The sequence below is a fragment of the Gopherus flavomarginatus genome, chromosome 13 (genome assembly GCF_025201925.1).
Source record: "Gopherus flavomarginatus isolate rGopFla2 chromosome 13, rGopFla2.mat.asm, whole genome shotgun sequence".
NCBI classification, from domain to species: domain Eukaryota; kingdom Metazoa; phylum Chordata; order Testudines; family Testudinidae; genus Gopherus; species Gopherus flavomarginatus.
The window spans coordinates 14,863,180-14,877,715 of NC_066629.1; the positions used below are offsets into that span (position 1 = coordinate 14,863,180).

At 44.1% G+C, this 14,536-nt stretch overlaps 1 protein-coding gene across 4 annotated transcripts in view; it reads right to left on the reverse strand.

The window, feature by feature from the left end:
- Positions 1–7,932: 7,932 nt before the first annotated feature.
- ETS1 (ETS proto-oncogene 1, transcription factor) overlaps positions 7,933–14,536 on the reverse strand; it is a 115,307-nt gene continuing 108,703 nt past the window's right edge. For all 4 annotated transcript variants that reach the window (XM_050921653.1, XM_050921652.1, XM_050921654.1 and 1 more), the window contains 2 exons: positions 10,144–10,262; positions 7,933–9,141 (listed from right to left, as the gene is read on the reverse strand). In XM_050921653.1, the coding sequence (XP_050777610.1) occupies positions 8,926–9,141; positions 10,144–10,262 (335 nt within the window). In that variant the 3' untranslated portion in view covers positions 7,933–8,925. The remainder of the gene's footprint in view (positions 9,142–10,143; positions 10,263–14,536) is intronic.

Below are 14,536 nucleotides of genomic sequence, written 5' to 3' on the forward strand. Positions count from 1 at the left end.
AAATATATTTCATGACAACTGTCTTAGTACCTGGATAGATAGATGGCCACTAACCTGTCATAGTTCATATCCACCTACGCATTTGTTGCTTCCATGGTTCCTACAAGCTGTGAGCTCAAGTTATTTCCTCTCTGGCATTTCCCCACTGCACTCTGTATACTCTATGTCGGGGTGGGCAAACTTTTTGGCCTGAGCGCCACGTTGGCGTTCTGAAACTGTATGGAGGGCGGGGTAGGGAAGGTTGTGCCTGGCCCCACACCACCTATTCACCACCTCCCACTTCTTGTCCCCTGACTGCTCCCAGTATCCCCTCACCCCTAAGCACCCCCCAATTCAACCTCACCTGATTTCTGTCCGCTGATTGCCCCAACCCCTATCCACACCCCTGCCCACTGACAGGCCCCCCCAGGATTCCCACACTTATCCCCCCTCCCCCGTTCCCTGTCCCCTGACTGCCCCTGTGACCCTCTGCCTCTTATCCAACCCCCCCCCACTCATCATGCAGTTCACGCCATTGTGCTGCCCAGAAGGAGCTTGCAGCCCCGCCACCCAGAGCACTAGCAGCATGGCAAGCTGAGGCTGTGGGGGAGGGAGAACAGCAGGGGAGGGGCTGTGGGCTAGTCTCCCCAGCCTGTAGCTCAACGGCCAGGCAAGACGGCTGTTGTTTAGAATCATAGAATATCATGGTTTGAAGGGACCTCAGGAGGTCATCTAGTCCAACCCCCTGCTCAAAGCAGGACCAATCCCCAACTGAATCATCCCAGCCAGGGCTTTGTCAAACCTGACCTTAAAAACCTCTAAGGAAAGAGATTCCACCATCTCCCCAGGTAACCCATTCCAGTGCTTCACCACTCTCCTAGTGAAAAAGTTTGCCCACCTCTGCTCTATATCCATCTTCCCTTTTTCCACTACATTACTGGCACTAAACATGTATGAATAGTGTAATCTCAAGTGCTTTGTCTAACCCAGTTTTCATTAACTCAGGCAAATGAAAATCCATTATGTCCCCACTTTAATAGATCTCTCTGCTGGGAAGGGTCTCTTACTGCTATCCAAAACGTTTTTCTTTTTTCAATTTAGGAAGTGACATTGACAATATAACTTCCCCGTAGCTAGAGCGGTGCATTTATCTATCGATGAGCCTAATTAAGGGTGAAATTCCCTTCTGGGTGAAGGCTCACTCCCAGGCCTTCAAGCAAGATGTTAAGCGGTGCATATGTCTAGTGCTGACTCCTCCATGCTGGGGTGAGTTTCACCCATCCATGCACGGTAGGGTTGGAATATGACCTCGACATGCTCCCATAGGACATTCAGGAGCAGTTGGATTCCCCATCACCCCACTGCGTTGGTTAGTCAATCTTGGGTCCGTGTGTATAGGACCAAGTGCCTGCTTCATGTCTATAAACCAATTTGAGCTCAAGGGAGGAAAAGTGGCACGTCTTGCAGTTACTCTCTGCAGCAGATGGGCAGGGACGAGACTTGGCCTCCAGTCCCACAATGATTTGGCCACATGTTGCAATTTGCTGTCAAGCTAGCCCAGGCAGGTAGAACTGCTTGAAAATTTACCAAGAGAACAGTTTTCCATTGGACAATGCTGATTTCATGGTATCAAAATGATTTGTGGGAACAGACTGAACATACACCTTTCATCCCTGTAGAACAGGAATCGGGATGTGGCTGCTCATGTGTAAAGGATATCATGGGGAAGAGGTGAGTGGGCGGGTAAATGGGTAGACCGTGAGATGCCAGGTCTGAGCTGGAGGTTGGAGGTAGAGTTGTGTAGGACGTTGATGGCAAGCTTGAGGAGTGATATGGAGGTATTGTCAAAACTGAATTTTTAATTGTACAGAAGATGTCAGCTTTTTGTTCTGATTTGGGATGAAAGGGAATTTCCAACTCTTTGTCTATTCCACCGGATGGACATTCTGCGTTTTGATCAGCTTGTACCCGGCAACAACTTATTATACAGAAACGCCCTGGAGCAAAGAGGTAGCTGGGAAACTGTTGTGCCTCTAAGTCACAACATGTCTTAGGACTATTCTAGCAGTTGTGCGCCTAAAAGGCCATCTTTTTCCTGAGGACTCAGCCTAACATCAGTGTTGTGTGACTTACAGGATTTGATGCTTTTCTTAAAGCCACAGTTCCTGCAATCCTGTGATGACATGAAAATTTCAGCTTTCATTAAATGAAAGAAAAATATGTTTCATGCCCTTGCAACTCAAAAATGTGACTGCTAAAGGCTCAGAAACCAGAAGGCAATAAAAAGAACCCCCCACCTATTGCTTGTACAATCACCCTATTTTTATGTCAATCTCACAATTTTTTTGGTGACTGAATCATGTTTTTTGAACACTGGCAATACCACAAAAATCACAATCTAACTCTTTTCAGCAGGATGGGGGAGAAATAATCATGCTGACACCAAACCTTTATGATTTTTTTTTATTTCACATGGTTTAAAATACAATAGGAAATAAGGCTACAGTATATAAAAAATTCTCCATCAAAATGATGTGCCAGCATCAGCAATTAAAACAAAACCAATCCCTCCCTTAAGAATTCATTTCTGAGGGGAGATTTTTGAATTTTTTTTAAAACACACACACAGACACACACACATCGCTACATCTCTAAGCTACCTCAGTTCTGGTTTTTTTTTTTTTAAAAAAGCACCTGCTTTTTCCTCTTTTTTTTAATCTTGCTTTAAAATTTTTTTCACTTTTAAAAAATATAAATTATATGAAAATACAAGTTGTAAAATAGTTGAACAGCACAATATAACAATCTCTTTTTTTCTCTACGTTTATCAGCTTTAAAAAAAACCATGTGTAAAAACAAAAACAAAAAGAAAGACGTTCTTTTACTGAGGCAGTTAATTCCTGGGGTAGTCCATTATAACACACATGTATACATATATTTATCACGTATTTAAAATTCTTTGGAATGTAGACAATAGCTCGACTGATGTTCTATAGACCCCATCAGAGAGACGCATGCCAAGGAAAGCACATTTGCAGTGTTTAGAATGAAAGGAAACTCAACAAGCTCTAATAAGCCCATCAAGGTTACCTCCCAAACAGTGATGCTCAAAAAGTGCAGGGATTTGGATGTGTCCTAAATTTCAGATGCATATTGGAACCATTCTTTTTTGTATCTTGACACTGAGCTGGAAATCTGAGAGAAGATTACTTTTCAGGCCAATGATGAATCATCATAGAAATGTACGGCTGGAAGAGACCTCAAGAGGTCATCTAGGCCAACATCCTGCGCTGAGGCAGAACTAAATAAACCTAGACCATCCCTGACAGGTGTGTGTTTAACCTGTTCTTGAAAACCTCCAGTGATGGGGATTCCACAACCTCCCCAGGATGCCTGGTCCAGAGCTTATCTATCCTTACAATTAGAAAGATACTGCTAATATCGAACCTAAATCTTCCTTGCTTCAGATTAATCCCATTACTTCTTGTCCTTCCTTCAGTGGACATGGAGAACAATTGATCACCATCTTCTTTATAAAAGCCCTTAGTATATTTGAAGACTATCATCAGGTCCCACCTTAGTCTTCTTTTCTCAAAACTATGTATAACTTGGTTCGTGTCCTGTTCAGATATACCTCAAGAGTAGACTCTCACAGAATGAAAATACTCTTCTGGCAGAACTGGGAAGTGTAATTGAGTGTAAAAAACTGATGCGCACACATACACTTGTGTGTATGTGATTCTAATGCACACAAATGTATAGGTGACTGTGTATCCTCTTGTGTGTATTACAATCCTCTACAAAACACGGCGAGAGCTGGGCAAATGCTCTAATGAAAAAATATCTGAAAATATTTGTTCAATTTTTTTAAATGAATTCCCTTTGACTGAGGTCCCTTTTCATGATCTTTCCAGGGCATAATTTTACTGGAAGAAAGCTACTTTTAAACAAATGTTGCAGAATATTCCCAATAAGCACATTTCTGATGGCAAGTATTCAATGATACAAAGAATCCTGCCTGAGCATGGAGGGGATGGACTAGCTGACCTCTTGAGGTCTCTTCCAGACCTATATTTCTAGGTGTGTAAGAATGACATGCATAGAATTAAGCTCATCCAGTTGGAAAAAATGGGCCTATATCATGTGACTTGGTCCTGAAGCACAATATGTTGGATATTAAGTACTTGCAGTGAACTACAAGATCAAGAATTAGTCATAAAAATATTTGGAATCAATTAACAGATTTGAGAAATTCACTGAATTAAATCTGGTTTAAATAGTTGCCCAGGGTGCAACTCACCCCAGTCCAGAGGGACCAGCACTAGACACCAGTTAACCCATCAAAATAAGACTTATGCTGGATCTTTGCACAGAGGTGAATTGCAACCCCAGTGCATGCTCTCTTTCACACACATTCTGTAGATATTGCGTGTATGTAGGTTAACCAAACTTTTTCACACCTCATAAAAGATGCAGTTGGAGGTTTAGGTGAAGGTACATATTTGGCCTTAACTTTATCTCATCTGGGTCACACATCCCTGTTCAACAGTCAACATGCATTTAAAAAAAAAATCTGCAAATTTCCAGTGTATAAACAGCACACTGTGCTTTCTGTGACAGTCTCAAGCTAGAAGGGGGGAGGGAGGGGAAGCAAACTGTGGGTCAAGTCACTACATGTCACAAGGCTATTCTGTCTGTCGCTTCTGGCATTTACATGCAGATCAGATTGCAATCTGGATGAGAAAGGGTGATGAGTAAATTTGGCACAGCATTGGCAGGAGCGTGTTGGCAAAGATGGCGCCATTCATTTTGTAGCCCTTCTAGATAGCTTTGAGAACATATCTCTGCATGTTATGGAAACAGATTGCCTTGGGTAGAAACAGCTTAATACAGAAAATCTGCCCGCAGTCAACCCTTGTGGAATGAATGCCTTGATCAGGTCTAGCAGAAATATTGGGGGTCAGCACATGAACCCCAGTCCCAATCATTCATAGTAAAGTAGTGGGGGAGGGATAGCTCAATGGTTTGCGCATTGGTCTGCTAAACCCAAGGTTGTGAGTTCAATCCTTGAAAGGGCGACTTAGGGATCTAGGGCAAAAAAAAAAAAATAGTTGGGGATTGGTCCTGCTTTGAGCAGGAGGGGGTTGGACTAGATGACTTCCTGAGGTCCCTTCCAACCCTGATACTCTATGATTATTGACTGACTTTCTGCTTGAACTGAACTGGGGGACCCTGCACTGTGACTAATACTAGGGAACAGACAATTGCTGGGTGGGTGCGTTAGAAGGCAGAAAGAGGGCTGGGATGGTGGGACATCTGCCCTGGTCACTAATACCCTTTACAGGACTAATCCTGTAAATCAAAGGTGATGATTTAAGGTCTGGCTACGAACTGACACTGTTAACCTAAGGGCACTTTCTGTGGTTCTATGGATCTTATGAGAACCAAAAAACCTAGGAGAATTGTGTTACTGTTTGAGAATTTAAAGAGTCACAGGCTACTTATGCTGGTTTTATTTGGGACAAGTGTATTTCACTGGAATCACCTCTGATTCAAGGGGTTCTCTGCCTCCCTGGAAAACAGCCTGAAATCTTCCTCCTTATATACCTTCTCAGAAGCCCAAACTAACTCTCTGCACTCAGCTACCACCCCCTTTATCACTCAAAAGCTCCATCTAGATGCCTTCATCCGACTCAAAGCGCAGAGAGCAGCTTCACCCAGCCTTCCCACTACAGCGCAGCCCACCATACACAGCTATGAATCAGTCACCTTCTGGACGGGCATTTGACTTCACATATTCTCTCTTTGCATCTAGTTTCTAGCAGGGAGGAGCAGCACCTGGCCTACAGCAGCACAACATCAGCATCTTTCTTTGCTTCCTCCAGCTTGAGCTGAACTCCAATCCCCTTTTGCATCAGCCCTCCTTTCTCACTTCTGCAATCTCTCACCTGCCACAGCTGCCAGTCGCCCTTTGCTGAGGGTTAAAGGCACTGAATGCTCAGAATGCTAGATGAGAACTGCTCTTTCAGAAGGCAGATTGTCCTTTCTTCCTTCAGTGCATGCTCCTTCCACCTTCCTTCCATCACGCTTTCCTTCATCTGCACCAGTCCTCTCCGTATGTCGGGTGGGATCGGGTCTTAGCCCCAGACATGTATTCTGACACCTGGACTTCCCTGGCCCCATAGCCACCATCTGCCTTCAACATTCTTGGTTTAAATGCCCACCCCAATCAGCTTGCTACATTTTTCCATATGTTCAGCTTTACACCTACCAGCCTGCTAAGCCAGACTAAGATCTCTGACACGCAGGGCCTGACTGAGTTTCAGTCAAACAAAGCTTGCTTAAAAACAAACAGCCTGATATTCACAAGGCCTGAACACATGCTGTTCCTGTAGAATCCAATGGGAGCTCAGCACCTTTGTGTCAGGGCATCATCTTTCCATAGAACTCAACTGACAGCCTCCCATGGCTTCCTGTTTGACCCTGCCCTCCTATACCCCAGTGCTCTGGCTACACTGAGATGGGAAAACAGGAAGCAAACTGGATGTTCAGACTAAATACAAGAGTGTTTTTAGCAACTTTTAGTCAGAGCCCAGTTCTGCAGACCTGATACATAATCTCCCATTGTTCTGTTTCCCCTGCATTGATCTACAAAGTCTCTCCACCCTCCCACTCTCTGTATTGATTCATCACAGAGCTTCGGAAATTAGTTCAGCCGTTAAAGAAAATGTATCCAGTTCAAATATTTAATACTGTCTTTACCAAACAAAAAAAAAAAAAAAAAAAAAAAAAGATATTTAAAGTCGAAAACCCAAATCCTACAGTCAGACTGGCAGGGATTTACCCGTGTGGATCTGGTTTTAGAATCTGTTCTAAACATTTAAAACTCAGGGCCCGATTCTCCCCTTCACTTTGGAACTGATCCAGAATTAAAGCTAATGAGGAGTTGGCCGCTAACTTCTGTGGGATCAAATCCCACTCCTGATGTACAGCAGGAGTACATCAGGAGTGACTCCTTTGAAGTCAATGGAGTTACAAAAGGCAAGGGAGAGGAGGATCAGGCCCTAAGGGATGTCTACACAGCAAAAAAAGACCCACGGCAGCGAGTCTCAGAGCCCAGGCCAGCTGACTCAGGCTCCTGGGGCTCACGCTGTGGGGCTAAAAATAACAGTGTAGACGTTCAGGCTCAGGCTGGAGCCTGGGATCTGAAATTTGGCAAGACAGGAAGGTCATGGAGCCCAGGCTCCAGCTCGAGCCCGAATATCCACAATGATATTTTTAATCCCGCGGTGTGAGCCCCAGTCAGTTGAGCCAGGCTCTGAGAATTGCTGCTCTGGGGAGGAGCTTGTTGTGTTAATATATCCTCCGTGTCTAAGCCGTACCCACGCACTCCAGGCTCAAAGCCTGATCCAGCAAAGCAGTTACGCACATGCTTAACATCAAGCACACGAATGGTCCCACTCACTTCAATGGAGCTAATCATGAGTTTAAGCATGTGCATGCGAGTTTCACTGGTCTAGGCTTGCGTGCTCGGTATCCCGAGGGATTGCTCCCCATTGAGTCTGAGTTTCCATTTTGGATGTGCCTAGAATGGCTGACCATACAGTACTGTAAGCAGCACTGATCAAAAACGGAGGGAAAAATCATCAACATCCTTGTTTCACTTTTCATTGTTCAAAACTTTTCATGATTTTTTTCCCCTAACACATTTTTCCATTTTCCCTTCAGCACTGACTACGTTCAAAATAGGAAAATGTCAAAACTGAACTACTTTGCTCAGCTTAGTCACTGGGTGGGATATTAAACAAAACAAACTAGCAGTTACTTCAAAGTGTTAAAAACATTCCTTTAAAAAAAAAACAAACACTTTCTGATTTTGAAAATGATATATGAAAATGTCAACAACATTTTTGATACATCAGAAATTTAAAAAAAAAACCAAGGTTTTGAAAATATGGCTGTCCCAAAAAGATGTTTTTAAACAACAACAACAACAAAATTTCCTTTTGAGAAATTTCATCCACCTTTAGCAACAAACAATACAGCAAAGTGCATGGGACTCAATGCAAATGCAAAGCATCCTCTCAGCATTTCTGGTGGCTGATTTGGCACTCATTTTCCTTCGCATAAGATTCAGAGATCATAAGTCAGAGCACTACACTTCTCCAGTGGGGTCTACATAAACAATTCGTTTTTCTTCACTGTGATAAAACTCTTTGCTGGCATAAAAGAAACATACATACACACACAATATTACAAGACGGAGACCATCTTAGAGCTTAAGAATATTTAAAAAAAAATACTGGCACAAAATTTAATAAAATAAAATTTTAACAAAATAATAATTAAAAAAATCTTGGTCCCTCCTTAAAAAAAAAAAATCTGTTGTGTAACAGAAAAATAACTGACAGAAAAGCAAAGTAACAAGAACTGTTCTTGTTTTTTCCTATGTCATCCCCTCCCACAAAACAGAAAGTTCCACCTTCACTTTGCCCCTCCCATCAATAAAAGAATCAATCACATAATCCTTAGGAGTCTTGTCACTTCCTGAATTGTCAGTTTGTTGTGCTGGTAACACAGTAATCAAGGGGATCTTTTCATTAATAATGTTTCCAGATGGTATGAGATGGGGAGGGTTTATTTTAATTTTTTTAAAGTGAGCTATATTTTTCTGGCTTCCTTAAAACTAAGAAATTCAACCCAAAAAAATCTCTCAGAGAACTTTCAAATAAAAAGTTCCATCTTTCTTCTCCCAACCAAACATTGTCAGATTCAGCCAAAAGCTTGACTTTGCCCACCCTCCTCTCCCCATCAAAAATGTCAAATTTGAGTTGCTCTTGAAAAAATATAGATAGATATTTAACTGCCAAAAAAAAAAAATTTAAGGTCTCGTCGAATCTCCAGACTGACACGACACAACCTTCCACACAGTCTGGCTGGTCCAATTCACTCATCAGCATCGGGTTTGACGTCCAGCATGGCATGGAGTTCCTCGGGCGTGTAGCCCAGAAGGCTCTGCAGATCACAAACGAAACGGTACACATAGCGCTTGCCGGCCGTTTTGTGGATGATGTTCTTGTCGTAGTAGTAGCGAAGCCCACGACTCAGCTTCTCGTAGTTCATCTTGGGCTTGTTTTTCCTCTTGCCCCATCGCCTGGCAACCTGGAAGAGGAGAACAAAGGTGAAGAAGGTCTCATAGATTAAGTGTAGATATTAAAATAAGTCTCTTCCTCCTGGCTTGGATGGATGATAAAGGGCGGGGAGCTCCTGCCGCTGGGAGAGCTAATGGTTATAAGCTTTTTCTCCTCCTCATCATGAAGAATGGACTCAGGGAGCTGAGTGCCAGGGTTTGCAGAGGGCTAGCAGCTCAAACCCCTTCTGGGCTGTAGAAACAGCACCCATGGACTCTGCTGGGGGATCATGAAGTGGAAACAGATAAAGACAGGAGACGGGGAAGGGGATAATTTTAAGTTCTTTGGGGCAGTGGCTGTCTTTTTGTGCATACAGCGCCTAGCATGCTTGGGGCCTGGTCCACGGCTGGTGGCCTCTAGAGCTGTGCAAATAACACTGAGGGGAAATAGTGTCGGGTAAAACCGAAAACAATTTTTTTCAACATTTTTGGCAAATCAAGAAAAATTGTTTTGGCTCCAACTAAACTTTTTTTTTTCTTTTACAACATTGCAATATTTTGTTTCAATTTCAACCATTTAAACCATTTTGACTGTTTTTTTACATACAATTAAAGGAAATTTTGAATTGAAAAATGGAAACGCTTCATTGGTCTCGGAATTATCTTTCTTCCCGATGAAAACGATTTGGTAAAAATGACACAAAGTGGCGACGCCTTTTGCTGTTGCTGAATTTTCATTTTTCACCAAAAAACCCCAACTTCGGTATAAAAGATTTCACCTAGCTTCTAGGTGCCACTGCAATACAATTCATAATTGCTCATTAATAATCAGACTTTCATGGGCACTCTCTAAACCATTGATTTTTCCAGAAAATATTGAGGGACCAACACCCTGCTACCTTGTCCTCCCCCCCGCCACCACTCACACAGGATCATACTGACAGGACTTGTAGCACCCCAGCCATGAAGGAGGACGACTTAGGTATTCTCCTAAGCATTTTCAGTGGTCTCTGATCAGTTACAATGGGCCATACCTCGTCTGGGTCCGAGAGCTTGAATTCCCAGCCATCGCCTGTCCAGCTGATGAAGGATTGGCAGGACTTGTCGGTGAGCAGCTCCAGCAGAAACTGCCACAGCTGGATGGGGCCACTGCCTAGGAATGCAAAGAAGCCACAAGTTGTTAAAACAAGGTGAGCCAGGAATGAAACCGATGCAGATTTCTTTCCACCCATCCTCCTCCATGGGAAGACACATGCAAGCAGATGGATACAAAACATGTTGGCTGTTTGTTAGTACAGAGAGCACTGGGACCTGTGACTCTGGTTCTGTTATATGCTTCACCCCCGACTCGGATGCCTTGAATTCCCTTTCTAAACCCCATGGATGCACTTGAGGCCTTCTTAGACTTCGGGTTCCTTGAGGCAAGGCCTATGATTTCCTGTGTGTTTGTACATTGTGCTTAGCACAGTGGGAGCGTGATCTGGGATGGGATCTTTGAGTGTGACCTTAATATCAGTTATTATTAATATTAAATAGGTGATGTTCACTCTATACAAAAACTGACATCTCAGGGGCCTACAGTTCCAGTCCGAGTGAAGATCTGAGCTGAACTGGCAGTTTGAGAGTTAACTTGTACAGGTAAAGCTGCTTCCTACTGTAGTCCGAGTGGAATGTTCAACCACTGGAATCTTTCACCTCAGAGTAAGTTACATAAAGAGGATTATTTCTTGACATTAAAGCGGGAGGCATCATTTTTCTGCCACCGAAGCGCTGTCTTCGCTTACGTGCCAAAAAGCTCCCAGCCACTGCTCGAACTCCTACACTATCATACGCTGCCTCCTGACCTTCGCATTCTGCTTCATGACTGTGCACTGAGATGTGATAAAGGGGACATAGGTATGAAAATTATTTGGCCTCTCTCCAGGACATGTTGCTGCAGGAACCACCTACATAAACTCACAGAGAACAAGAGGCAACTCAGTGGAGCCGGCACAGCTATTGCTGCAAGGAATAGGGTTGGCTGGGCAGGTGGGTACTTGGGGAGCAGGAAGGCATTTCTGCTGAGCGCTGCAATAACATAACAGAATGGAGGGAAGGCAGAAGGTGGTCTCACAGGTTAGCATCTTGAATAATTCCAAGACTTAGAACTAGAGCTTCTGTGAGACTGGAGCGTGCAGGCTGACACGAGGGTCTTCTGTACTAAAGGTGTTTGTATATTTTCCAACAGCATCCTAGAACATTGCAAATGGAATCCCTCCTGGCCATGACATCTTGAAATCAGCTGGGCTTGAATCTCTTTGCACACTGCGCAGCTTGGAGTCAGCAGAAGAGGAGAGCTTGCAATGGCCAACCAACTCCTAGCTGGCCAGAAGCAATTTCCCCAGGTGATTGTTCTCATGATGTATCATCATGGATATGGAGGTGAAGGGTCTGTGGGTGAAGCCTCCCTTGTTATATACATTTGAGTCATAAAAAGCTATTTGTTTTCCAGCTCCTTGTCTCTAAGTGCCATATGGGTGCTAATTTTGGCTATCAGCTATTTGTCAAGAAGTGGCAATGCACGCATGCATCTGCTGTCAAAAACCTCCCAGTGATCATCTTGTGAACTTTCCTGTGCTTTTAGTCCCAGCTGGCCCTGTATGATGTCCACTTGTCTGCAGTGTGCAAGTGGGTGGTTTTAAATCCAAACTGTCTCTTGCTGACTAACTTTTTCCATCTGTGTCAGGGATAACGATTCTGGGAGGAGAGCACCTCTCATCTGATCAGCTCAAAACAAACAAGTCGTTTCTCTACAGCCATCAGATTCCCAGAGATGCCAAATTCTCCTTGCCCCCAGAACTGATTTTCTCTAGGGGGCCTCAGCTATACTTGGCTGAGGCTGGACAATTAATTAAAAAAAAAAACAAAAGTACTTGTGGCACCTTAGAGACTCACAAATTTATTTCAGCATAAGCTTTCGTGGGCTACAGCCCACTTCTTCGGATGCTGTAGCCCATGAAAGCTTGTGCTGAAATAAATTTGTGAGTCTCTAAGGTGCCACAAGTACTCCTGTTCTTTTTGCGGGTACAGACTAACACTCTGAAACCAATTAATTTAAAGGCACTGTACTCCCTGTCTATATGCATTGTATCTTACCATGCCTCAGGGCATCTGATTCCTATGCGCTAAAGCAGGGCTAATGCAAAATACATAGTGCATTGCCCTGAGAGACTGTGGCTTTGCACACTTTCCAGTAAGGCTTTCACTGGATCAGTCATATGCTGATTGACTCCTAAATACTGATCTCTTCTTTTCACTCATGTCCCAGCCAAAGCCAAAATGGATGCCCTCAAGCCAAAACCTGTCTGATTAGCACCTTTCATGTGGGGCCACACCTAGAACACTTTGTTCAGCTTTGGGCAACATATTTCCAGCAAGATACTGACACATCTAAGAGGAGATCAGAAAAGGGCAATGAAAATGATCCAGGGAATGACTTACAAGAACATAATTCAATATATAAAGCTGGGTTACGCAACAGCTAAGGTGAGGGAAAGGAGAACAGGCTGATAATGGCAATGGGTGTAAGCCTCAGCTGGCGGAAGGGGTGGCTAATGGAACAATGGGATGAAGTTACTTGATGACAATTCACGCTGCATATCAGGATAAAATTCCTGCTGGTGGGAATCGGAGGATGCGGCATAATCTGCCAAGGGATGTGACGGATGATGTCCTATTGCTTTTAGAGTCATAGATTCTAAGGCCAGAGATCTGCCCCCAAAGAATTCCTGCTGGAACAAGTGCAGATCTTTTAGAAGAAACATCCAAATTTTGATTTACAAATTGCCAGGGATGGAGACATTTAAAACTATTGGAAACTAGACAAACCGCTCGTAGAGAGGGAACCATCCTGCCTGGTGAAGGGACATACTAAATAGGACCGAGTGTCTCTTTTCTGGCTCTAGAGTGCTGATCGCACTGTAGTTCCATCTTGGTGTAACCCCAGTGACTTCTGTGGAGCTACTCCTGATTTACTAAGGTGTGAGAGCACGTCGGGCCATGGGAAAACAGGGTAGGTACACTGCAAAAAAACTGCCATGGCAGCTAGTCTCAGAGCCCAGGTCTACGGCACCTCCGTCTGAAGCTCAGGAGCTGAGACCCACCCCGCATAGCAATAAACAGAACTCAAGCTCCAACCTGAATGGGAATGTCTACACAGCTTTCTTAGCTAGCACCTTAGCGTGAACCTTGTGAACCCAAGTCTGGGCTCAGAGAGCTGCTGCTGTGGGGATTTTTTTGTTAGTTTGTTTGAAGCATAGATATACTCTGATAGAGTCCTGACTATCTGCTAGCTAATACCTGCTCTTGCATTTTCCACTCAATGCATCTGATGAAGTGGGTTCTAGTCCACAAAAGCTTATGCCCAAATAAAGTTGTTAGTCTCTAAGGGTATGTCTACTTTACCCACCGGATTGGTGGGTAGTGATCGATCTATCGGGGATCGATCTATCGCATCTCGTCTAGATGCAATACATCGATCCCCGAACGCACTCCCCGTCAACTCCGGAACTCCACCAGGGCGAGAGGCAGAAGCGGAGTTGACGGGGGAGCGGCAGCCATCAATCCCACACCGCGAGGATGATCTAAGATACATCAGCTTCAGCTACGCTATTCTCGTAGCTGAAATTGCATACCTTAGATCGTTCCCCACCCCCTGAGTGTAGACAAGGCCTAAGGTGCCACAAAGTTTCCTCGTTATTTTTTCTTAGAAGCTTGGTTATCAGTGCATTGATATGCAAACCAAATCCGGTTCATAGTATTTATCTTACCCCAGATATGAACAAGAGAGAGATGACATTCTGCAAGGAAATATGTGAGAAAACTGCCCTCGGTGCGGCTTTGCCAAATATCGGCTCACAGGATTTTGTTACACACTGTCTAGATTTGGTAGGGATTGAGCTGCAACCACAATTCCCAGATCGCTACACTGGGGAAGCTCAGACAGGGACTTTGCAGCTGACTGTATTATAATGGGCTGATCCAGATGCTCCCAGATTTTGGGGATCCCAGCTTTGCTGCTCGAGCTCCTTGCTAACATTCTGAATTACAGCTCGGTGGGGTGCATGCGTAGAAGATTAATTCATCCATCCATAGTATGTCAGCAAGGCATCATAGGTGGATGCTGTTGATGCTGAGCAAAGTAAACCGATTCTAGCCCTAAGTAGACAACAGAGAATTCCCCTTGTGGAAGGGGATGTCCCAATGTCAAATGTATCAACTGAACGAGCTTCTGTGCCTACCACCATCACTGGCGAAGGGGAGGTGCTGGGTGTGAAAGAGGCAAGGCAAGAGAAGGCTAGAGCAGATGCCTTTACACCAATGCCCAAGTAGAGTAAGTTAGAGCAGCCCCTTAGCTGCTCTAACTAATGTCTGGGCAGGCTGATATGG